The sequence below is a fragment of the Felis catus genome, chromosome D3, assembly GCF_018350175.1.
Source record: "Felis catus isolate Fca126 chromosome D3, F.catus_Fca126_mat1.0, whole genome shotgun sequence".
NCBI classification, from domain to species: domain Eukaryota; kingdom Metazoa; phylum Chordata; class Mammalia; order Carnivora; family Felidae; genus Felis; species Felis catus.
Window position 1 is genome coordinate 44,597,296 of NC_058379.1, and position 27,153 is coordinate 44,624,448.

General features: G+C 35.1%; 1 protein-coding gene and 1 long non-coding RNA gene across 3 annotated transcripts in view; one reads left to right on the top strand and one right to left on the bottom strand.

Moving 5' to 3' along the window:
- The window catches only part of MIB1 (MIB E3 ubiquitin protein ligase 1), a 128,213-nt gene that overhangs the window by 59,131 nt on the left and 41,929 nt on the right, over nucleotides 1-27,153 (top strand). The window contains exons 11-12 of the mRNA XM_011288075.4: nucleotides 11,282-11,479; nucleotides 13,537-13,688. Of these exons, the coding sequence (XP_011286377.2) occupies nucleotides 11,282-11,479; nucleotides 13,537-13,688 (350 nt within the window). The remainder of the gene's footprint in view (nucleotides 1-11,281; nucleotides 11,480-13,536; nucleotides 13,689-27,153) is intronic.
- LOC102901775 lies at nucleotides 20,574-26,607 on the bottom strand. Of its 2 annotated transcripts, XR_006587985.1 has the most exons (3): nucleotides 25,444-26,333; nucleotides 24,083-24,317; nucleotides 20,574-22,177 (listed from the first exon to the last, which is right to left on the bottom strand). It is a non-coding gene; the product is annotated as an uncharacterized LOC102901775 (long non-coding RNA). The 2 variants fall into 2 exon arrangements; XR_006587984.1 differs by having other exon boundaries at nucleotides 20,574-24,317; nucleotides 25,444-26,607.

The window sequence follows — 27,153 nt, forward strand, 5'->3', positions numbered from 1 at the left end:
ACGCCCACAAAACTGGTACTATTAAAAATGTGGCATGTCAACAAAAGATTAGATTTGTAAGACTTAGAAAACAGTCTTTAAGTTGGCTTTTACAGGAAGGCAGGCCAAAATCTGAGATTGCCCAAACAAAAAGGTCAAGCTTTACAAGGGGACACACTAGAGTTTTAGCCTTCCCTTATCTGTAAATTCCTTTAGTTGCTCAGGTTGAGTTTTAAGAATCCTCGCTGATTTCTCTTTTGTTTTTTCATATTACTTGTCTGGTAATGAGTAATTACCATCAGTAAATCCTGTTGGCTCTTCAAAATATATCCAGAATTTGAACATTTTTTTATCCTTTCTGCTGTTACCATCCTAGTCTTCACACTTCTTCCCCCAAATATCCTCACAGCTTTCTCTCTCTCACGTCTTCAGCTATTCTTTGGCTGGGAGGCCATCCCTTGGCTGTCATCTAATCCTTCTTCCCTCCAGTATTTTCCCTATGGCCCTTTTACTACCTCAAATTTACATTTTATTTACTCATTTTGTTGATAATATTCTATCTCCCCCACTAGAATGTAAACTCTATGAGGGTAGGAACTTTATTTTGTCCATTGTTGTATCACCACTATCCAGAACAATACTGAGCTTGTAGTAGGAACCCATTAAATACTCACTGAATGAATCAACCAGAATACACCACTTCCAAACAATTGTGTTGAAGTTTTAGCATGATCAGAATACCAGCATCTTGATGAATTGAATGAGTTTTAGGAAAAAAAGATGAAGTAAAATACTATTAATTATATCTGGGGATAATAAAATAGTTTAACTAATTTACCGAAAGTATCAGTATATTCAGGAAATGTTTAATTTCATTGATGTTAAAAATCATGGTAGTTACTGAGAGGATTCTGGGAATATAGTGATGTAGGAAGTAGTAGAAATTCATCGCCCCACCTAGATAACAACAGTACTTGTAGAATTCTTTCTGATGTAACTATTTTAGAACTCTGGATTCTGTTGAAATCTTGCTACTTCCAGGGGAAGGGTTGGAGGTTAATTGTGGTCAGTGTTGTCAATTTTAGCTCTTAATTCAGCAGGAACTACCTATATGCCAACCTTTAGCCCAGTGGCAGGCAGCCGTGTTTATGTTCCTAGATCAACTTGCAGGAGCCAGGGTGGGCAACAAGGACTCTTTTCTACAAACATCAGGATCTGTGTTCTGATCACTGATTGCTGCTTCTGATCATGGAGGTGGAGACACAGAGGTGGGCCGCCGTTGTTGTACCCTCCCATTGTTGTAAGCCATTCCCCCTTTGCTGAAGTGACTTCCAGAAGATTTGAAGATTGGTACTCCCTCCCCCTCTTCCCCCCGCCCCCCCTTTTTTTCTTTTTCTCCTTCTGGGAGCCTGGCATTAAAGACTAGGACATCCAAAAGCAACTACTGTGAGAAACTAGAAGGTCACTGCACATGCCCAAGGAAAGTTGCAGGTTCAGAAAAGACCTTTTTTATACCTTAGGCTATAAGCACAAAGAAAGCCTAAAACAATTAAAAACAAAACAGGAAAAAAAAAAAAAACCCAGAAAAAACCCTGCAAAAGGGGAAGCATCTGATTTTAAGAGTTACTGTGTTATTAGAATCAAATGTCCAGATTTCAACAAAAAAAATCACAAGGCATACAAAGAAATAGGAAAGTATGATCCATTTAAAGGAAGAAAAATAAGGCAACAGAAACTGCTTGCGATAAAACCAAATAGGCTTACTAGACAAAGACTCTAAAACAGTTATCTTAAAGATGCTCCAAGAACTAACTGAAGATGAGAAGAAAGTCAAGAAAATGATGTATGAACAAAATGGAAATAACAGTGAACACAAAGATAACCTAAAAAGAAATCAAGAAGAAATTCTAAAGTTGAAAAGTACGATAACTGAAGTGAAAAATTCATGGAGATATACAAAGACAGATTTAACCAGACAGAAGAAAGACCCAGTGAACTGGAAGATAAGACAATGAAAATTATGGAGTCTGAGGAGTAGAAGGAAAAAAGATTGAAGAAAAAATGAACAGAGCCTTAGGGACCTGTGGGACACTATCAGGTGGACCATGATATGCGCTGTGGGAGTTTGAGGAGAAGAGATTGGCGGGGGGGGGGGGGGGGGGGGGGGGGGGAGGGAGGGAAGGAGGAGCTGAGAGATTATTTGAAGAAACTGTGGCCCAAAACTTCCCAAATTTGATGAAAGACCTGATTACAAACATCCAAGAAGCACAGTGAATTCCAAGTAGGATGAACTCAAAGAGACCTATGCTGAGACACACACAATATCATCAAACTTCAAGATCCAAGGCCAAAGAATCTTGAAAGCAGCAACAGAGGTGACTTGTCACGTATAAGGAATCCTCATAAGATTTTCAGATTTCTCATCAGAAACTTTGGAGTCCAGAAGATAGTGGACTGATGTATTCAAGGTGCTAAAAAGAACACACACACACACACACACACCATCAACCCAAAATCCTGTGTCTGGTAAAACTCTCCTTCAAAAATGGCAGAGAAATTAAGACATTCCCTAAAACTGAGGGAGTTTGTTACCACTATGCCTGCCTTGCAAGAAATCCCAAAAGGAGTCCTGCAGGGTGAAATGAGTTGTTTTAGGTAGTAACTTGAAGCCATAAGAAGAAATAAAATCACTGTAAAGGTAAAATATGTAGGCATTTATAAAAGATAGCATTATTTTAACAATATATTGTCTATAATTCTTTCTTTTGTTTCCCACATGGTTTAAGAGACTAATACATGAAAAAATTATTAGTCTAAAATCTAGTATTATTGTAATTTTGGTTTGTAAATCTATATTTTGTTTTCTGCATAATTTAAGAACTGATGGATTTAAAAAAATTATATTTTTGGGCACACAATGTACAAAGTTGTAATTTTGTGGTGATAGTAACTGAAAGTGTTGTGAATGGACCTGTTAATGAGTTTTTGTAGGTTATTGAAGTTAGGCTGGTATAAATTTGAAATTAGTATTATAACTTTAGGAAGTTAAATATAACCCCCATGGTGACTAAAGAAAATAGATATAGAATATACATGAAAGGAACTGAGAAGGGAATTAAAATGTTTCACTTCAAAATAACAATTAAATATAAAAGAGGACATTAATTTGGAAAATGAGGCAACAAAAGCTGTATGGTATCTAGAAAATATATAGGAAGATGACAACAGTAAGTTATTCCTTATCAATAATCACTTCAAATGTAGGTGGATTAAAGTATAAAAGACAGAGACTGGCAGAATGGATTAAAAATGATGTAATATATTCTCTGTATAAGAGACTCAGTTTAGGTGCATAGATACATAAGTTTAAAGTGAAAGGATGGAGAAAGATATTAATGCAAATAGTAACCAAAAGAGAGCAGGAGTAGCTCCACTAATTTTAGACAGAATAGAATTTAAGTCATGAAGGTTATAAAAGACAGAGATGGGCATTATTTTTTAAAAGTTCAATACAGCAAGAAGATATGACAATTATAAATATTTATATACTTAATAATAGACCAAACAAATAGATGAAAAAAATTGACAGAAGTGACGGGAGAAATAAACGTTTTTACAATAGTACCTTGAGACTTCAGTATCCTACTGTCAGTAATGGATAGAACAACACAATAAAGCCAGATAGAGCTAATAGACATCTATGGAACACTCCACTTAACAACAGCGTGCACATTCTTTGCAAGTGCACCTTGTACGTTCTTCAGGACAGACCATACGTTAAGTTGCATATTAAGGCTCAGTAGATTTAAAAAGGTAGATGTCTTACAGAGTATCTTCTCTGACCACAATGTGATGAAGTTTCAAATCAATAACAGAGGAAAAACTGGAAAATTCACAAATTTGTGGAAATTAAAATTAAGCAATGAATGGATCAAAGAAATTGCAAGGGAAATAAGACAATACTTAGAGATGAATGAAAACAAAAGCAGAACATAACTAAAACCTCTGAGATGTAGTGAAAGCAGTATGAAAGAGAAGTTTATAGCTATACATGGGTACATTTAAAAGATAGATCAGATAGGGGTGCCTGGGTGGCTCAGTCAGAAGTGTCTGACTTTGGCTCAGGTCATGATCTTGCAGTTTGTGGGTTTGAGCCCCACGTTGGGCTCTATGCTGACAGCTCAGAGCCTGGAGCCTGCTTCAGATTCTGTGTCTCCCTCTTTCTCTGCTTCTTCCCAACTAAGGCTTTGTCTCTCTCTCAAAAATAAATAAACAGTAAAAAAAAAAAAAATTTCAGGGAGCCTGGGTAGTTCAGTCTGTTAAGTGTCCGACTCTTGATTTCAGCTCAGGTCCTGATCTCAGGGTTGTGAGATTGAGCTCCACAGCATGGAACCTGCTTGGGATACTCTTTCTGCCTCTCTCTCTCTGCTCCTCCCCTGCTTGTATATGCACTCTTAAAATAAACATTAATAAATAAACAATAATAATAACAAAATAGTAAACAAAAATAAACACTAAAAAAAGACTCTGAGTACTAAAATCAGAAATGAAAGTGGGGACATTACCATTCCAAAGAAATGGAAAGGTGTATAAGTGAGTACTTTAAAGAGTTGTATGCCAACAAATGGGATAACCTAGATGAACTGGACAAATACCTAGAAACACAAAACCTAAGACTGAATCATGAAGATACAGGAAATCTGAATAGACCTATAGCTAGTAAGAAGATTGAATCAGTAATTTAAAAAAATACCCTGACAAAGAAAAGCCCTGGAACTGATTGATTCACTGATGAACTCTACCAAACATTTAAAGAGCTAATACCAGTTGTTCTCAGATTTTTCAAAAATGTCAGAGGAGAGAACACTTCCTAACTCATTCTGTGAAGCCTGCTTTACCCTGATGTCATAGCCAGACAAAGTTACTATAAGAAAACTACAAACCAATATCCTTTGTGAAGAATGATATAAAGTTCCTCAACAAAATACTAACAAACCAAATTCAGCATATTAAAAGGATTATACACCATGACCAAGTGGGATTTATTCTTGGACTAAGGAAAGTTTAGCATACAAAAATCGATCAATGTGATAGCATCACATTAACAGAATGAAGGGAGAAAACCATGTGACCATCTCAATTGATGTAGAAGCATTTGATTAAATTCAGTACCCTTTTATGATTAAAAAACCCCCAGCAAACTAGGAATGGAAGGAAACAACCTTGACATAATAAAAACCATATATGAAAAACTGAAAATTTGTCCTCTGGGATCAGGAAAAAGGTAAGGATACTGACTTTTCCACTCACATTCAACATGGTACTGGAAGTCCTAGCCAGAGTAATTAGGCATGAAAAAGAAATAAAAGGCATCGACCTTGGAAAGGAAGAAGTAAAATTATCTCTGCAGATTATGTGATCCTTTTATCTAGAAAACCCTAAAGTTCCGCACAAAAAACTTTTAGAACTAATTAAGATATTCAGCAAAGTGTCAGGATACAAAGTCAATGTACAAAAGCTAGCTGTATTTCTGTACACTAACCATCAACAATCAGTAGGGGATATTAAGAAAACAACTCCATTTACAATAGCAACAAAAATAATTAGGAGTTAATTTAACCAAAGAGGTGAAAGACTTGTACAATGAAAACTACAAAATACTGCTGAAAGAAATTATAGAAGACATATGCAAATAGAAACCTATTTCATGTTCATGGATTGGAAGAATTTATATAATGATGTCAGTACTGTCCAAACTAATCCACATGTTCAATGCAAACCTTGTCAAAATATTAGTGATTTTTTTTTCCAGAAATGGAAAAATCCATTCTATAGTTCAGTATGTCATCTCAAGATACCCTGAGATAGCCAAAACCATCTTGAAAAGGAATAAAAAATCTGGGAGACTCATTCTTCCTGATTTCAAAATTTACTGCAAAGGTACAATACTCAAAACAGTTTGGTACTGGCATAAAGACAGATCTATAACTCAGTGGAACAGAATAAAGAGTCCATTAATCCTTGCATACATGGTCAAATAATTTTTGACAAGGGCGCCAAGAGTATTCAGTGAGGAAAGGACAGTCTTTTCAATAGATGGTGCTGGGAAAACAGGATATCTATGTACAAAAGAATGAAGGTGGACCCTTACCTCAAATCATCTACAGAAATTAACTCAGTAGGTCAAAGACTTAAATGCAAAAGCTAAAAGTATAAAACTCTTAGAAGAAAACATTGGGGAAAGCTCACAACATTGGATTTGGCAGTGATTTGTTGGCACATGCAGCAAAAGAAGAAATAGGCAAATTGGACTTCCATGAAAATTGAAAAATTCTGTGCACCAAAGGACACTATCAACCATGAAAAGGCAACCTACAGAATATGGGACAATACTGGCAAATTGTATGTCTGATAATGGGTCGATGTCCAGGATATGGAGAATACTTAAAACTTAACAACAATAACAAAACCTGATTCAAAACTGGGCAAAGGACTTGAATAGACATTTTCCAAATAACATATATGGATGGCTCATAAGCACCTGAAAAGATGCTAAACATCACAAATCATTAGGGAAATGTAAATCAAAAGCATAATGAGATACCACCTCACAGCTAGCTAGTCAGGTGGCTACTATAAAAAAAAAAAAAAAAAAAGAAAAAAAGCCAAACAGAAAATATGTGAGGATGTGGAGAAATTGGAACCCTTTGGGGAGGTTGGTGAGGATGTAAAATTGTATGGCTGCTGTGGAAAACAGTATGGTGATTTGTTAAAAATAGAATTACCGTATGATCCAACAATTCCATCTCTGGGTATATACCCACAAGAATTGAAAGAACAGTGTTCATATCATTATTCAAAGTAGCTAAAAATTGGAAGCAACCTAAGTATTCTTGATTTATGAATGGCTAAACAAAATGTGGTATATACATACAATGGAGTATTATTTACTTAAAAAGAAAGGTAATTTTGCCTCATGCTACAATGTGGATGAACCTTGAGGACATGATGCTAAATGAAATAAGACAATTGCAAAATACAAATACTGTATGCTTCCATTTATGTGAAGTACCTGGACTAGTCAAAAATCATAGAGACAGAAAGTAGAATAATGGTTTCCAGGGGTTGGGAAGAGGGACAATGGAGAATTATTGTGTAAAAGGTATAGTTTTAGTTTTACAAGATGAGTTCTGGAGATGGATGGTGGTGATGGGTGCATAACAATATGAATATGTTTAATATCACTGAATTTTACACTTAAAGATGGTTAAGATGATAAATTTTATGTTACTTGTATTTTACAGTAAAAAAAATCATTTAAAAAACATGATTGTAGGGGCACCTGTGTGGCTCAGTTGGTTAAGCATCTGACTCTTGGTTTCAGCTTAGGTCATGCTCTCACGGTTTGTGGGTTCAAGCCCCACATTGGGCTCTGCACTGACAGTACAAAGCCTGCTTAGGATTCTTTCTCTCTTTGCCCATCCCCTGCTCATGCTTGCTCTCTCTCGAAATGAATAAATGAACTTAAAAAAAAAAAAAACATGATTGTAGGGATGCCTTGGTGGGTCAGTCAATTAAGTGTCCAACTCTTGATTTTGGCTCAGGTCATGATCTCATGTTTGTGAGATTAAGCCCCGCATCAGGATCCATGCTGAGCTTGGAGCCTGCTTAGGATCTCTCTCTTACGCCCGCTCCCCTTCTCCCCCACCACTGCCACTCTCGCTCTGCCCCTACCCCTCACGTGTGCACATGCTCTGTCTCTTGAAAAAAATAAAACCAAAAAACCCATGATTGTAATTAAGGCATATTAAAGATTCAACTCTGTACCCATTTTGGTTCTTACTAGCTAGTAGGTACTGTGGTGCATCCTGGGGATAAAGATGACAAAGATACAGTTGTAGCCCAAAAGAAACTCACAAATAAGAATAATGTACTTGGAGGGGTTCCTAAGTGGTTCAGTTGGTTAAGCACCAACTCTTGGTTTCTGCTCAGATCATGATCTCATGGTTCAAGCCCTGCATCAGGCTCTATGCTGGCAGCACAGAGCCCTCTTGGGATTCTCTCTCTCTCTCTCTCTCTCTCTCTCTCTCTCTGTTCCTCCCCTTGCTTGCACTCTCACTCTCTCTCAAAAATAAAAATAAACATTTTAAAAATGATGTACTTGAAAACAAATAATTATACTACAGAGTGATAATACGATTTTGTGAGAGGGGATGTTTCATAGGGGAGGGAGAGGTTGTCTGAGCTGAATTGTAAAGGGTATCTGTTCTCAAGCTAACAAGGTGAGGAATCAACGCATTGATATCTGGGGTGAAGTATATGAACATAGGGGGTCAAATAAGTTGTTAAGTTAGAGTTTTATATGTGAAGCAATGATGGCAGCAGATGAATATGATATGGTCCACAGAAATAGGTTTTAAAAGAGGTTTGTTATTTATATAGTAGGGTTACATTAGAGTTTTAAACATAGATGTTATACTTTACAGAGGGAATTTGTGTGTGTGTGTGTGTGTGAGAGAGAGAGAGAGCGAGAGAGAGAGAGGGAGCAAGAGAGCGCGCAGAATAGATTGGGGTAAAATAAAGTGGAGGCAGGGTAAGCTGTGGCAATAAGTTAGGTGACTGAGAATCAAGACCTAAATTAATTCGTGGTAGGACTAGAGAAGAGAGAAGAGATCTGAATGTAAATTGAAGAGTAACAAGCATAGAATTTTGTGTTTGTATATTTTGTGTCTCAGGGAGAGGAAGTAGGTGAGCATAACTTACACATACTGATTTTGTTGACCATATGGTTTGTGGTTCTGTCAGCTAACCTAGGGAATGAGAGCAGATTTTGCAAAGTTCAGAGGAAAGAGGGGGATAAGAGGGTAGAAAGACCCAAGATCAGGTTTAATTTGAGGCCCCTGCACAAATCCTTTCAGGTAGCCTTATTGAGATCAGCTGTGATCCTGTCCCTCAACATCTCATTTGGTGCCAGGATGGGAGACATAATAATGAGCTTCTATTAGGTGTATTTGGATACTACAAATGGATTCAGAAGAAAGCAACAAAACCTATTCAAGTTTTTATGCAGCTGAGGTTTTTTATTTTGAAGAAAAACAAAGTAATTGTTTTCTACTGTATATATTTTCCAGAATCTTGAAGTTTCTCTTATGTATATATCCTTTTGACATATAAGAGTTTTTAATTTTTTAGTGGTTTTTTTTTTTTGTGTAAATAAATTGTTGACAGGACCTGCATAACAGTGTTTCAGTAACAGCTTTCTAACAATCATAAACATATGGTACATTTCATAAATAGTTCCTGTTTTTATTTGGCGAGTGTTAGTGGATTGATGTTATTTTTAACAGAAGAACCACTTAGATTGCCTTAAAAATTATAACAAAAAATAAATCTAAACAAATTACAGGGAAGGAAGAGCTTAAATCTAAGATTCTGAAACATAATGCTACTAGAGAGGTTTCATCTCTTTGTCTCACACACACACACACACACACACACACACACACACACACACAAATCTAGAATTTTCTTTTGTAAAAAGCTGATTTCTCTGGGTTGCTTAAATATAATGCTCAGAGACACATGAGTTGAGTCAAATCTTTCACGTGGTAGCGTGCTAGTTCCTTTATGCTCAAGGTTGACAGGTAACAACTAGTTTGGCTTAGTTGGCATATTAGTAAGGTAGAAGTACTGCTGAGTTATAGTTTCCTACCTTTGCAAGGGAGGTTGTCAAATTGTTGTGAACCCCTATATTAGCGGTTTTACTTTTATCTGAGAATATTCTAAGGCTAAAAACTATTTTGAATTCAGCAACTGTTTTGAACTGTTGTTTTGTTTTTTTGTTTTTAATTTTTATTTATTTTAAAAAAATTTTTTTTAACGTTTATTTTTGAGACAGAGAGAGACAGAGCATGAACGGGGGAGGGTCAGAGAGAGGGAGACACAGAATCTGAAACAGGCTCCAGGCTCTGAGCTGTCAGCACAGAGCCCGACGCGGGGCTCGAACTCACGGACCGTGAGATCATGACCTGAGCCGAAGTCGGCCGCTTAACCGACTGAGCCACCCAGGCGCCCCTGTTGTTTTGTTTTTAATTTAAATCTGTGAAAAGTAGTTCAAATAATGCTGAGTACCATATGGATTTTCAAACCACTTGCTAAAACTGGACTCCATGAGAGGGAAGGACTGTGGGTTGGGAATCATTGCTCTGGAGAAAGTCTCAGAGCGTGCTTACTTCTGAGTGTCAGAATTTGAGATGTCTGAAATAAAGATAGTATCCTTATAATACATATCTCCATCTGGATCGAGCAAAGTGATGGGACTTCTTTTTTAGTGTAGACTATGTATATTATCTTCATGGTACAGTCTGGACATTTTTTTCCTTTTTAAAAAGTTGTTTCTTATATTTGAAAAAATAAGTAATTGGGTCTTTCTCTGCCTCTCATCTCCAGAAATATGCCTGTTATAAAAGGTAAGACTTTAGGGGTACCTGGGTGGCTCAGTCAGTTAAGCATCAACTCTTGATTTTGGCTCAGGTCATGATCTCGCCATTCATGAGATTGGGCCCCACGTGGGACTCTGTGCTGATTTAGCAGAGCTTGCTTGGGGTTCTCTCCCTCCTTCTCTCTCTGCCCCTACCCTGCTTGTGCATACCTCCCCACCCCACCCCCGCCAAATAAATAAATGAACTTAAAAAAAGGTAAGGCATACCTCCTGGATTTTTCTGAAATAATTTTGGGTTTTGGATATGTCAAGTTATGCTGATTTGTGTGTCATTTTTTTTATCTTTTCAGGTAGTACTTAAATTTTTTGTGTTCTTGAATATACAGAAGAATGTATCCTCACTAGCCAGAGATAACCAATGTTAATATATTGATATATTTCTCTCAAAGTTAATTGAGATCTCAATTTGGCATCCTGTCTTTTTTAAATTGCTCAACTAATATTTATATAATTTTTATGTCATTAAAAAGCCTTTGTAAAATTTTTTGAATGGAAAAAACGTTTATAAATGGTTGTCTCATCATTTAACATTTTCCTAATGTTGGCTTACCATCATCACTGTTAACTTCTGATAAAAGTATTGGTCCACTATATATGTGAAATAGTGTATTGATCCAGGTTCATCATTTCTGTTTGGAGTTAATCACTGTTCAAGTGACTTGCTAGTTATTTTGTTGGCTCTGTTCTTTGTAACCTTTTCTCACATTAATCTGGTTCTTGATGAATTATTATAGCTTCAGGTATTATTATTATTTCTAAAATAATTCACTCACTAATTCAGATTTCAATGATGATGTTTAGGATAAAGATGGAGATCGAGCTGTTCACCACGCAGCTTTTGGAGATGAAGGTGCTGTTATAGAAGTACTGCACCGGGGCAGTGCTGATTTGAATGCTCGCAACAAGCGCCGACAGACACCACTTCATATTGCTGTTAATAAGGGCCATCTTCAGGTTGTGAAGACTTTATTGGACTTCGGCTGTCATCCTAGTCTCCAGGTAAAGTCTTTCATGAAGAATATTCTGCAGGCATTGCTAGGATTCTGTTAAAGCGAAGTACTAAGTTCTCTGGTAAGCATTCCTTTGTTACCAGTTCATTGTGTATGTTTGGTCATAGGAAATGATCCCAAAGGCATAGAATATGATAAAATTGACAGCTATTCCTTCTTAGAAAAGCCTTTTTAAAGAAAGTGTCCGTAGATTAATTTTATATTAGAAGGTGAGGATGGGGACTTCTTGCAAATATATCAGCTAATGAATTGATTTAATTTTATTGATCATAACGATGAGCTTCTGCAGCTTAAGGAAGTGTAATAGGCTACATTTCATGATGCTTTATAACTATCTGAATTATTTTAATTGTAGCTTAATTTATCTTAGAGTCTTAGTCTAGTCATTAGTTCAGGAAGATTTTCTGTTTTGGAAAATATACAGGGTTTTAGGGTTAATTTACAGTAGGACCTAATTTTTGAGGCAAGAATCACCTAAGAGATGATTCCTTCCACAGTTTTAGCAACCAGATGGATTAGATTGGATAAGTGTCAGAGAAGTAATGAAGAGGAAAAACAGGAGTATGGGACTGGAAGTTTGAGAATTGAAAGAATTGGAGATTTTGTTCAGCTAGATGGTTATCAGAGACTGATATATCTGAGGCACAGCATTTTGGAACTGACAGGGTTTGGAACTTAGACCCTCTAAGTGGATGGCAGAATTGGAGGATGGAGGAAGTAGAGAGTGTTAATCTGTTGAAGGAGAGATAATTTATACCTATTGATTTTATTTGGTCTGAAATGGGAGGCAAAGTCATCTGTTGAGAGTGAATGGCCAGTAGTAGGTATAGAAAAGGTAATTGAGAAGAGTGATAGAATATTTGGAATAGCTACTGTGGGGACCAGAAGGTATGACATAGCAGGGCCTGTAGAAGCTTATTCCAACCATGTGAAGAGCCTAGCTGAAGTTGAGTATGAATTTTTAGTGCCACTGCATCGGAGGACAGAAAGTAGACGGTTGGATTGAACTTGGGTTAGGAATCTGTTATGAGGGTACATGAGTATATGTCTGGGATTGGCCAACTTTTTCTATAAAGGGCCAGATGATAATTTAGGCTTTCATATAGTTTCTATAATGACTATCCAGTGCTCCAATTATAGCGTGAAAGCAGCCATTGATAATACATAAATGACTGTGTGTGGCCGTGTTCCAATAAAACTATTGACAAAAACAGGTGGCAGGCTGGATGTAGCAACCGTGGTACATGCCATAGGTATGACTTAACATTTATGGAACTATGAGATGAATGCGGTCTAAATTACCCATTTATGCAGATAACTGAAAATGAATAATAACTTACTGCTAAGTAAGTTGATTAATGAAACAAGTAGCTTGAAAAAAAGAGGAAGACTGAGACTGCTAAATTTTCTTTTACATTTGTTTCTGTTTTGATTAACTAACTGCTTTTCTGCCCCTTGCAAACATTTAGATTAATGATTTTCACCCATGACTACACAATATATACAGCTGGGGAGCTCTGAAAAACTAATGCTTGGGTCTCACTCCCAGAAATTCTGGTTTAGTTGGTCTGGAGAACAGCCTGGTATCTTTTTAAGAGCTCCCCTATAGATTCTAAATGTGCAGCCAAGATCGAGAACTACTGATTTTTAATTCATTTCTATAGGGCCCCAAGACTGGTGTAAGTTTGTTTTGAAATTTCAGGCATAACAATTACTGGTAGGAGTGGGTATAGCCGGCTATTTTAAACTAATGAATTTTGAGGGCAGCTTTTTCACCTCACTTTTTATAATTAGCTGAATCATACTTGAACGTGATTATTTTTCCTTTTTTTTTGGTAGGCTACGTGTTCATTGTGTTTAGATTGAGTATGAATTTATTTAATATAATGAGGCTCATATCTCTTGCCTGCATCTTAAAATTTAACATAGGATGTTTTGTTGATGGTTTTTGGATATGGCTTCTGTTTAGTAGTTCAGTATATATATTAGTATTACATATGATGTTTGGTTCAAGAACTGATGAAAGTCTCTTTAAATTAAAAAAAGGATTCTGAAGGTGATACCCCTCTTCATGATGCAATAAGTAAGAAACGTGATGACATCCTGGCAGTTCTTCTAGAAGCTGGAGCAGATGTTACCATTACAAACAATAATGGATTTAATGCTCTGCACCATGCAGCACTAAGAGGAAATCCCAGGTAAAAGATCTCACTTTTTACTCTAGCAGTTTAAAAATATTTTTCTAGTGCTAGTTCTCTTTTTCCGATACTGATGAGGAAATAATGACTTATTTTAGTATTTTATAAATCATTTTAAGGTCTGTAGAAATTATGTCTTCACTATTAATATTATATTATATTTTGGTTGTTAAACTAATGCAAGGACTGCCTGGGTGGCTCAAGCATTAAGCATCTGACTTTGGCTCAGATCATGATCTCACAGTTGGTGAGTTTGAGTCCCATATTGGGTGAGCTCGAGCCCTGCTTCAGGTAAAAACAGGAGGCCTGGGTGAGCCCTGCTTCTCGCTCTCGCTCTCTCGCTCTCTCGCTCTCTCGCTCTCTCGCTCTCTCGCTCTCTCGCTCTCTCGCTCTCTCGCTCTCTCGCTCTCCCGCTCTCCCTCTCTCCCTCTCTTCCCCTTCCTTCTTCCCTCTTCCTTCCCCCCCCTCCTCCCTTCCACCCCTTGGGGGATTCTCTCTCTCTCTCTCTCTTTCTCTCTGCCCCTTGCTCACTTGCACCCCCCCTTCTAAAAACAAACAGAAATTAATACAAATATTATGAAATGATTACTGAAATATATATTAAGTATGGATATAAAGTATCAAGAATACTTATATCTAAAGATTTAATTAAAATGCATTCCATCTTGAGAGTTATGTCTCTTTAAGATCGTTCTCAATGTGTCCTCTCATCTCCTTTTATCCATTTGCATGATTATTTTTAACATGTGGCTAGATAACTGTTAAGTACCTAACTCCATATTAATAACATAAATATATATGCTTCTGGTGAGGATATTCCCAGCTGTTGTAACAATAGTGATGGGCAGTCTGCCAAAAAAAAGTATTTGCTGGTTATAGTTTGAAAAAAAACTTCTGGGAAGTCACAGAACTCATGAAGGATCTGCACTGTCTCAGAGAATAGGAAAAAGCTTAGTTTTGCTTAATCTAGAGCTTTCTATGAATAAATTTTGGGGAACATCTTAACCACGAAAAGCATTTTAGAAAATTTGGTATTAGAGGTCCTCTGTTTATAGTTGAATTAAGCCTGCATTTCTTGACTGAGGGAGCTGTTCACTTTCAAGTTTATTTTGACACTTTAATCTATCCTAAATTCTTTTTTAAAGTTGAGATATAATGGACATATAACATTTTTAGTTTCAGTTGTACAACATAATAGTTTGAAATCTGTATATATTATGAAATGATTATCACGATAAGTCTGGTTAAGATCCTTCACCACATGTGGTTACAAATGTTTTTTTCCTGTGATAAGAACTTTTAAGATTTACTCACTTAGCAACTTTGAAATACACAATACAGTATTACTAACTATATTACATCCCCATGAATTCTTATCCTTTGGTTCCATATGGTATTTTTATATTGTGTTTCCTTCTAGTTTTTGTTATTTTTTGGTTTCTTAGAATCACCACTAGAGGGTGAGCACAGAGAACAAGAGGATTTTATTGCTATTGCCTGTTGGTACTCTTAACGAGGGGTATATAATGTAGGATGAAGCAAATGACCATATTTTATGTTATGTTTTGATTTTTCAAATTACGAATATTTGAACACTTTGTACTTTGGCATTGTGAAGGAGACAAACTGGTATGTTCCCTGCCATTTATTTATTTATTTATTTATTTATTTATTTATTTATTTATTAAAAAAAATTTTTTTTCGACGTTTATTTTTGGGACAGAGAGAGACAGAGCATGAACGGGGGAGGGGCAGAGAGAGAGGGAGACACAGAATCGGAAACAGGCTCCAGGCTCTGAGCCATCAGCCCATAGCCTGACGCGGGGCTCGAACCCACGGACCGCGAGATCGTGACCTGGCTGAAGTCGGACGCTTAACCGACTGTGCCACCCAGGCGCCCCTTCCCTGCCTTTTAAATAGAAGATGATGATGATAGTACTTACCATAGGCAAGGCCTCCACTAAGTGGTTTACATGCATTATCTCCTTTAATCCTTTCAACAGCTTTTTGAGGCAGGTGTTAATATCTTCTCTTTGTAGATAAAGAATATGAAGCTTATAAAGAGATGAAATTATTTATTCAAGATATAGTGACTAGTGGAGTAGCTAGAAGTTGAGCAAGAATCTGACTTAAGAATCATAGGTCTTACCCACCTTATGTTACTTCTGTATTATGGTCTGTATATGAGGCAAGACTGAAACACATGGACAGAGAATGATTTAACTAAGAATGTATTAATACATCACCCCCCTTCCTGCCTCTTTGCTTAGGGTTGTCATTGACTACACTGTCAATAATTCTCAACTTCAGTTCTCAAAATTCCATTTATTGTACCCAGCTTTCCAATCTATTCCATTCTTCCTATTCCCATTTTTGCTGATCTAATTAAGTACTCACCACTTTTACTTGAACTATTACAATATCTTTCTAATTGTTTTCTCTGATTTCAGTCTTATCTCTGATTGAACTTTTATCTAATTGCCAACTTACCATTCTAAAGACATAATGGCTCCCCTTCCCTGTTCCCAAATCTTCATTTGTTTCCTATTGTACATAGAAGAAAATTTATATACCTTGAACTTTGCCTTCACACTCATTTGTGATGTGTCCTAAGCCTGTCTTTCTAACTTCATCTCCCACTAAATCCCCTTTTCCACCTTGCCCTTCAGCTACATTATGCTATGCTCTTTTTCTAAAATATTTTGTCTACTTTCCTCATTTATTTAAGCATTTCCCTTAGTGAGAGTGCCCTTATCCTTTGTCTTGATCTTAAGCATCTTTTCCTTCAGAGCTCCTAGATCACATCATTGAAATTATTTTCTATTTGCCCTACACTAACTTGTTCTTTGTTCTTATTTTATTTCACTTTATGTCTATTAGTGTGGTATTTCTGTGTTTCTGTTAAAATTGTGAGCATGCCTATTCATCTGTGTATCTCCCACAGTGCTTTGACTATGATAGGGAGTTAATAAATGTTAGTCTTAATTTGACAACCATGACAGCGCTAGATATCACAAGATGTTAATATGATTAGTTACAGATTCTGTAGAGAAACTGTTAGAGGTCAAACAACAATTATTTCAGATTAAAATGGTTGAAAAGAGATTTTATTGAGGATATTTAGGTTATATTAAATCATAAAGTTTTTATATATATATAACTTATTGTCAAATTGGTTTCCATACAACACCCAGTGCTCATCCCAATAGGTTAAATCATAAAGTTTAAGATAAACTGAAAATTGAAGTGTTTAGGAAATGAGGGACTTTTAAGTATTTTGAATTATTTCACTCTACTGGGGGTAGGGTAGTATATTTAATAGTGCTAATAAGCCTATACAAGAAAGAGAGAGTATCCTACTTAACATTTCTTCAGTTCTTGTATAAATTTTGAGAGTTCCGCTGAAAATTTGTACAGTGACTCTTCCAACCAAATGATTGGTGTCAGGTGACATTTAATAAAAGGGAAAAAAGCCATTGTTATTCTGCAGTAAAGTGATGCTTTAGTTAGAACTACGTGACTTTTTAAATTCTTATTTCTTCAAGATATTTCATGCAGTTGTGACTCTAGATTGCCAGATAAAGAGTATGATTCCTTTTTTTTTAAGGAGGGGTCGCAGGGAGTGGAAGATGGAGAGAGAGAATCTTAAGCAGGCTCCATGCCTAACACAGAACCCCACATGGGGCTCCATCTCAGGACTGTGAAATTGTGACCTAAGCTGAAATTAAGAGTCAGACATTTAACTGACGGAGCCACCTACGCGCCCCCCAGAGAGTGTGATTTTAATTGGACACTGAAGAGTATCAGAAGATGACACAACTTATATATCAGTTGAAATTGCAAATTGAAATTGAAATTGCAAAAACAACTGAGGTTGTTTTGAGGCTTTTCATATCAAATTTTTTATTCTTAAAATTTGCTTTTCTTCCTTGCACTGGTCAGTGATATCAGAAGACAGATGAGCCATTTCTGTTGTACTTAGAATTTTTATCTAAAGTCTTTGGCCTTCAGGTGCCTGGGTGTTTCAGTCAGTTAAGCATCTGACTTTGGCTTAGGCCATGATCTCATGATTTGTGAGTTTGAGCCCCGCATCAGGCTCTATGCTGACAGCTCAGAGCCTGGAGCCTGCTTCAGATTCTGTGTCTCCCTCTTTCTGTCTCAAAACAAACATTAAAAAAGAAATCTTAAAAGTCTTTGGCCTTTACATTTATTTGAGGAAACCAGATTATAGTAAATTATTATTTCCAGAACCTGATGAAATTAGCATTTTTGAATAAAATATTAGATGTGATTAGCATGTGTCAACATTTCCCCCTTTCTTGTGTTTTATAATTTATATATCTTGATGAATCTCTTACTTTGAATTATAACATTTTTTTTCTTTGTGATCTTTGTTTTATATTATAGTTATACTTCTTCGTATACTTGGCTTAATTGTTGGATTTCATGTATAGTCAATTTTAATTGCAACGGATGGTACTTTAGTTAGTATAATTCTTAGCTAATTCTGAGGTTTTTCTTTTACTAGTATATATTAGTTCTACAGTAAAATATTTACATCATTGTGAATATAGCCTAATACCAGCACAGATAATTATTTCAATTTATTATGGTTAATAGTATGGAAAAGTTTTCAAAATTTATATGTGCGTGTATATACATGTGGGATTTAAGTCGCATTCTATTCCTTAGCTTTGCCTTTAGTAAGCAGTAATAATTTTTCAGCAATTAGCTAATAATATAGTAGAGTTAATTATTGGTAGTGATTTTTAAAAATAAAGTGTGATATTCCTGGTTATCAAAAATATGTCTAGATGTCATATATTTTGGAGAATACAAAATCTGGATTTCAAAGTTTCAGATCAATGTAGATTCTAGATTTCAAAGCTAATCTTGATGTTTCCTCATGATGTAACAGTAACTGATATAAAGACATTAAGAGAGTTATAAAGCCATTTCTTTTCTTTCAGAATTGTGGGAGACCATATAAGTTTTTACTCTGAGACACTGAATATTATAGTATCCTGGTTTATAAAATTTGGAGCAGTGTAGAATAGCAGTTCCAATGTGTCTTAATATAGTATTTTTTTAATTTCAGGAATCTTAACTAAAAACAATGCTGCTTTTTTATTTTTGATTATTATAGAGATAGTTTCCATAGAGTTTAGCCATATTATCTTTTCTTATATACAGGCGAAATTTCAGATTTAAATGAAGAGCAGAAATCATTTCTGTTGTTGAAAATGAAAACTAAATTTCTTTGAATTAGTATTAATCAGCACGTTACTTAGGTACTTTCTGTGAAGGTGTTGCATTTTTAGCTTCCTTTAAGTTTTTAGAGCTCTTTCTCAGGCATGAGAATAAATTAGCAATAGTCTCTGCAGAGCTGGCCAAAAACCAGCCAAGTGTTTTGGAGATACTGATACCAGATTGATATTTTGGAGGCACTGTTAATAGTATTATGAAGTTACCTTACATAATGTTATTTACACATTTTTCTTTAATATAAATTGAGTGTGAGAAATAACAGTAAAATATAAATGGACCACATGATGTAATAATCTTGTGTTTTCAGGTTAGTGCTAAGGTAATTTCACAGGCATTTCTTACTGCTTATTCTAACAAAGGCACATACTGAAGGCTTACTGAAAGGCTTACTGAATATGTGAACAACTCATAATTTTCCCTCTAGAATATTATGATGCCTTCATTTAACTTTTTAAATTCTGAAATCAGGTGTGATAAATGAATGATATTGTGTTGAATATATAAAGATTTGATAATCCAATCCATATCTTTGTGTTGAATATTTTTCTTTTTTAATAAAATTTGAATATTCTGGGTGCTATATAAAATGTAGCTGAGAGTATTATTAAATGAGACTATACTTATAGTGTGTCCATTTTCTCTTATATGTGCTATGCATCCAGTCTCAAACACTGTGTGCCTTGTAATACATAAATATATTTAATGGACTAATTGAAATGTGATTGATATGAGCAGGAAGGCCTAATAACTTGAATGAAGTGATAAAATTTATATTTATATATATATTTACAGACACACACACACACTTTGCCTCCATTCTTTTAAGGGATGGTCTTCACTTTGAAATAGTGGAGTAGTCTCTTGAGGATTGTGTGAACATGTAGAGTTTTAAACTACTACTTGGACATCAGTAACCCTTGATTAACTCCTGAAATGTTTGTTTCCATGTATTAAGGAACATGACATTATCTATGGTTGTATTGTGGTCAGTAAGAAAAACAAAGAGATGTTGGATAACTTGTCATTTTTCTCTTCATTTTCTCTCCACTGAGAGAGGGAGGCTTGTATGTGTATTTTTTTGTGAAGGACAAAGAAGAGTGAGGAGAGTCATAAGATGTTATTATTAGAAGAGATCCTCATTTTACAACTAAGGAAACCAGTATGTAGAGTTGGAATATCTACACAGTAAAAAGACATGATACTTGGCATTTTCTTTCTTTTCTGAGGGTTAAAAACTTCTGTTTTGGGGTTGGAAGAGCTAGATACTGTTTCAGTCTCTGCACAAGATACTCTGCAGTGTCATCTCCTTTTTCACCTAACTGAACAATATTCAGGTAAATAGCAGTAAAATTAAATGCTAATCCTATGGAAGATAGTGACCCAACATTTCTAGAGTATTATTATATTTAATGTTATATTTTTCTTTAATTTAGAATATGTGCATGTCCATGAGAACCACACTGTAGTGTCCCATTATAGTTTCAGTTAGGTTTTGAGTGACCTTCCCAATTCTTTTCTTCCTTTGAAGGAAGTTTCATTTCTTTTATCATGAAGCATAGGCTACATTTCATTACCGTTTCTTTTCTGAAGGATAAGAAATTTGACACCAAGAGAGGATAAATAAATAAAATTATTTTATTTGCAATCCTTAAGTTGTCCACACATTTTTCATAAAACATTTTATAAACATTGTTAACCACTATGGTTCTTCCAAGGGGAATTAACAGTAACAAATTATTTGATTGAAACCACAATCCAAATAATGTAAATAAGCTGAAATTCATTTACATGTGATTGATATTTATCAGTGAAACGTTGGCTGTCCTGTAGTAATCAATGCATAGCTACAGCTGGTTGAAGGGGACCAAATCCATTGAAGAGGCGATTTGGTTCCATTTTACCAGCTCTAGCAAAGCATTGCAGTGTTGCTAGTTTGGGATACAAAACAGCAGAGCTGTTTTTTATTTGTATAATTATGGTTATGGACATTCTACAAATGTTAGAGATTCTCCTATCAGTAGTAGTTCAGTCATTACATGTGAACTTTTCTATTTTGAAGGCACTTTTCCTACTTCCTACTCGAATGGAACAGAAGTCTTTGCCCTTTCATGTTTTGTTGTTGTATTAAGGGATTATCAGTGTACACCTTTGTGTAATTCTTAAGTGTGGACAATAACCTGTTTTTAAAACCAACAGCATTTAAAGGAACAAATAGACCTTGATGTATTTCAGAGTACTATTTTCTGTTTGTAGGCACTGAACCAAGTGAATAAGCTAATAGGGAAGAGCACTAAAGTCATACCTTTCTACTGTGGCTCCTTCAGTATTATACTTGAGGACTAATAGCAAGTTGCTGACAGGGAAGGGATGGAGGAATATGAGTGGCCTTAAGAAAGTACCTCTGCCCTTTGGTTTATAAATAGATCACATGTGTATTCACTGTATTGCTTGGACTTGTGTTGAAAGGCACTACCATGCATGCCAGCTTTTTTCTTTGTTTTTGCTTATGTAGTGTTACTAATCCTAGGTTAGTAATGTAACCCTTTTCAAGTCTGTTTCCCCTGCGGAATTCTCTATCATTTTGCGTACAGATTGCCTAGTTACTTCCATTATCAGCTTAATAATACACTGACTTTTGGTGTACAGCTATAATCAGTGAACTTGAATATTAAAATCAGGTAAGTAATACTTTAAAAGTCAGTAGAGCAGATTTTTGCTATAATGTGATTTCAGTGTTGCATTTCAGAATCAGGGAGGGGATATCCTCTGAAATATACTTGCAAAAATAAAAGTTTGAGAAATTATAGTTGGCCTATAAAGTAATGAGTTAAGTACTTTCAGTGAAATGCAGAGTAAAGAAACAGTTAATGTTTTGAACTAAACTGGGAGAAGGTCAACACTAATTCAGGCAATATTTAAACAATTCTCATATTACGTATATTGTGCATCTGTTGGTTGTTAAGTATCATGCTGCTGGTGAAATTAATGTAACTACGACTCTTTCCATTTATTCTAATAGAAATGAAACAGGTGTTAAATTGCGTAGACTTAAGTGCTGAAGATAGCAATAAAACTGACTTCTATTTTTACTGGTTATATGGGAGCTGGTTAGCAGATCCAGTTGCTCAAGTGTGCTTTTGGATGGCAGTGCAGTTTCATATACTGGCCATATCGGGGCAAGGAGAGGCCATGGCATTTGATAATGTCAGCATCTGTTATCCCTGTCAGAGAGACAGTTGAAATGTTTGAGTTACACCAGTGTCAGCAGATGCCCAGAGTTTACTATGTACTCAGTTAAAAATGAACAGCTGATCTAAGTGATGGATGTGACATTTTAGAGTGATTGAAAATACTCTTAGATATGTTAAGTTAAACTTGTAAGCACTAGAATCAGTATATAATCATACTTTTTAAAGTGAATAACAGGTGCTGTCATTTTTTTCCTAAGGATTACGTACTCTTAATATTATAGCAATGAGAGTCTTAGTCACTGGGCTGTTTCAAAATAATTATTAAAAACTTGTATACCTATAGAATAATGAATATTATCGTTCATTATAAAGCATGAGTATAGTAATACCCTTTGAATAGTTTTATAGAGGAACCTGTATTTTTGACATACATATTTTCAGTAGTTAACTGTAGTTAACCGTAGTTAAAACCTCATAGCCATTTCTGTTCAACTTGTGACATGTATAAATTTTAAACATCATTTTGCTTTTCATATATGTCTGAAATTATAACTTTTAGTAAGAAATGATTAGAATACATGAATATAAATATTAGGTTTTTTTTTCTAAGTCTATCATAGTAGCTTGAAACAGGTACTGCTTATAAAGTATTGCCAGCAGCTTTATGATTTTTATTAATAGTTGTATAAAATAAATTTTGTGTAAAATACGAAAAAAGTATTTTGATATCTCCAACATAGTATAAATAGTGGGCCTATCATGTTGGTAAAAATTGAATTGCGGTTGCATAGTACCAGTAAAAGATGATTATTCTGTGTAAATTGATTTCTTAACTATAGTGTTTTCATTTGCTTTGGAGAAAGCAAGTTCAAGGATAGTATAGATAATAAATTAATTTCTTTTAAATATTTGGCAATCTATTACCAATTTGCCCTGTTAACTTACAACTGTGGCCCAGGATATGTCATTTTTCCTGCATAAATTTTATATTTTAATTTATTCTAAGCAATAATTTAGCATTTAAAGTGAAGACTGGGTTAAGGACCTGATTAACTTGGTGATTAACACCACCACTTTTTTTTTTTTTTGAGAGTAGAATGTGTTACTTAAAAGATAGTCTTTTAGAATTATGACTGTGTAGTTTTAAAAAAAGAAAGCCTAAAATAACAAAACTTGCTTCAGAAATTCCTCTAATATTAGCAGACTATAAATTAATCAAAATATGAAGAGCAGTTGTTGAAATGTAATGGAGTTAAGCTTTTGTCATATCTTATTTTTCTTAACAAATCAGTTGATCCTACTAATGTGATATGATATACTTCAGTTAAGGTCGAATTGTGGAGACAGAAACTGGGTCATGTGTATGTATCCCTCATTCATTTTGCTAGTAATACTGGTTTCTTTTCTGTATTCAAATTTTTATCATGTGCATACTTAATTTAAAAATGTAAAAGGTAGTATATTTTAAACCTAAAAGATTTAAAAGGAGTTTTATGATAATTTAAAATCTCCCTCAAACTCTTTTTTCTTCACAAAATAGAAATCTTAGCAGCATTTTGTTTCCATCTAAAAGTAGTAGGTACATTTTTATGGTGTTAGTATTGTCAAAGGTCATCTCTTTGATACTAGGTTAATTTACCGTATGAAGGTCATTCACATAGAAAGAAGCAAAGGCTTCTTTTAGCTGCAGTTTAGTTCCCTCTTGGCAGTTTATTGCCTACCAAAAATACATACTTCTTTACATTCCATAGCATTGTATGTTCATATGGGTACATAAAGAAGTATGTACTCTGAGTAGGTTTCACTAAGTTGTTAGCTGTAAAAACATGAAATGTTTTATTTTCCCATTTGTTAGTAAAACATTGAGCTTACTGATACAGAGCAATAATAGATCATTTGCAGAGACTATCAAAGACTAAACTATAACAGATTTACCTGAATCATAGCATTAGTGCCTTTTATGGTTCCTTGTTCTTGGTAGACATAGACATGTCTAAACACTAACCAGTTATCTGTTGAACTTTGTCCTGGTCTGGTTGTTTTTGCCAGAGATTCATAGAATCAGTGGAGTTTTTACAGAGTATACTTCAGAAATTGGGAAGATCAGCCTAATGTTTCTTCATAGTCTTCAGAGAGAATTTCTTCTTATTTTGTAGTTTGCTTCTAGATCCTACAAGTAGATAGTAATGAATTCAGTGCAAATTCTTTTACAAACTGGATATTACAAACTAGATACTATTGAAACTTAACCAGTTAACCAATTAGTACTTCTTCTGATTGACTCTAAAGTTGAAAGAATAGGGAGAAAACTAGAACTTTTTAGAGTGTGAATGAACTGAATTTTTAAAGGTGATGATTTTTTGTTAGTTTTTTTTTTAAGGTCACAGATAAGAATTCTTGATTATTTGAAAACTTCTTTGTCATTCCTTTGTTAGTTACTTCCCTGAATTTTGCGTTTTGGTGCTTTGAATTGAATACCCATTTGAATAGATGTATAAATATCTAATTTTGATGAGTTTGATTCTTTTGATTCTTCAATTTTTTTTTTAATATAAAGGAAAACTACCGGAACAGTCAACTTTTCTAAAGTCTCACTTTTAAAAGAACTGAAAGGTTCTTAGTGCTTAGCCTGTGAGCACTTGGGTTTGAGCTTCATCATTTAGCTTAAAAAGACATTATGGTTGGTAAGTTGCTTTTAATTATTGTGGTAAAGAACACCATAAGAAATGTTCATATTTGGGGAATGCAGGGAAAACAGAATTTCTGCAGCCTGTGATAAAGAGCGAGTGCAGCTCCTGGAGAGCACGTCAGAGCACAGCAGTAAATGGCCCTGCTCCGTAGCAGTTTCAGCAACGCAGCAGTAGAATTTACCATGCACGGTCTGATTTATTTTTGTGACCAACCCAAAGTGAGCATTAAAAACTATTTTGTGATCTACCAAGTCTCTTGGTTCACTAAACCTTGAAATAGTTAGTAGTTTTTAAAGGGTAGCCTACTTTGCAAGCAGGATTTACTAAGGATGCAAAATCATCGTTTAATCTGAAACAAGAAAGACTCAATCTTTAGTAATGTAGGTGATAGTAATGGATTTGTACATTTTTGAGATCAAGAATTATCTGTCAAGATATTTGAACAACATTTCTTTTTATACTACATAAACTATCTACTTGAACTGTGAAGTTAGGCAATGCCCAGATAGAATTTAACAATAGAAACATGTATTGAGCCAATAATAGGTAAGCATGCAGAAAGTCATAAGCATCCTTAAAAGTGCAGACCTCATCATGCTCTGTTACCTGGTAAGCTTAGTGCCATGCAGCATTTGCAGGAGGAAGAGAGATGGTGACCTAAAGAGTCACATCAGCAGCAGCCATTTCATCTTGATTGTTCCTTCACTCTGTTCGCTGATTCAGCACTTCTTTTCAGGAGCCGAGAGAAGTAAGGGGGCTGTATCAGTGAATGCAGAACCTCACCTTTTAAGATACATTTGAAAAACAAATGAACGAACAAACAAAAAAATAAGCTGTCTTTTTCCTCTCCCTTGCCTTTACCTTAAAAAAAAACCAAAAAACAAAACTGCAATAAAATTGAATCGCAGTTGGCCATTTGATTTGCAATGTCATATTACCAGTATTGCACAGATAGGAGTACCTTGTATCTGCTGTACAGAAAGTTAAGCAACCAAGGAAGGTTGCTGTAACGGCCAAGAAAATGAACCTTGCTTATTTTTCAGATGAAATGCTTCAGAAGAGGGGAGAAAGTTGCAGAAGAAGTTAATTTTATAATCTAAAAAAGACAAAAAACCAAAACCAAAACACACCTCACTCCCCCCAAGTAACTAAACATTCACCCTATTTTCCTTTGCCCACCAGAATACATTGGGTTCTTCTGACTTCGCAGGAAATATTCTGTATCTTTCTTGCTGTGAAGTTTTTTGTTTGTTTGTTTGTTTTTTGTTTTTGGTTTTTTTTTTTTTTTTGGTTTTTAGTTTCCAAGATTAATTGGTAGATCTGTATTGAAGCCACCTTGTCATATCCAGAGGTCAAGTCTGCAAGCAAGGTCAGGACTTCCACATGGTCACTACAGAGGTTAACTTATATTCTTCCCTCAGTGGCCACGGGCTAAACTGTTACAGCTTTATAGGCAGCTAAGCATTTGAAACATGCACTCCCAGGCAAACAGGCTCTCTTGTGCCTCTCTCTTCCCTGACCATATTTAGTCAACCATAGCAAAAAATAGTCTCTCAGCTGTCGATTGTCGATCCAAAAGCTGAGGAAGCCTCTATCTTGCTTTCTGCCTATTGATTGTTCATCCTGCGGTCCAAACACTGCTTTGCCATTTGTTCTGCCTTTTTTTTTTTTTTTTTTAAAGCACTGCCAAATAAAGCGGTCTCTCATGTTTCTACTTACATTTCCCAGATTTTCACTGAGCTTGCGCTGAGTCTAGGAAAGCCTGATGCGGCTGTCACTATACTTAGAAGCACTGAAGAGAAAAAAGGAAAGAGGAAAAATATTACTCTGGCTAGTTGCAAGACAGTCTTTAGACAGATCTGGAACAAGTAAAATCCCTCTGCTGCCAAAATATATTTCATAACCTAATTTTTTGTTGGTAAAAAATATTGTGGAAGATGATATTTTACATAACTAAAGGCCTAAAGAGATTTTGCAGGGTTATCTTTAGAGCTAGTTGTTGCTACACATGCTTTTTACATTTAATGAATAATATTTGAATGGAAAATATGTAGAAATGGTAAGTAGAACTTACATATTAAAGGTGGAGAGAGATTATTAAGGAAGAAAAGAGTAGTGTGTAAAAGAAATCTTGGAAAAATGCTACTTAAAACTTTTAATTCAGTGTCAATTTTAGTTAATTTTTTGTAGTGCTTAGATGAGAAATAGTCTGGAATGTTTTTGAGTTATTGTGTACTTTTATATTGAAATTATATTTACCTATAGAACTATTAAAATGCATTTTATTAATTCTATCTCATTTTCAAATGTGAAGTG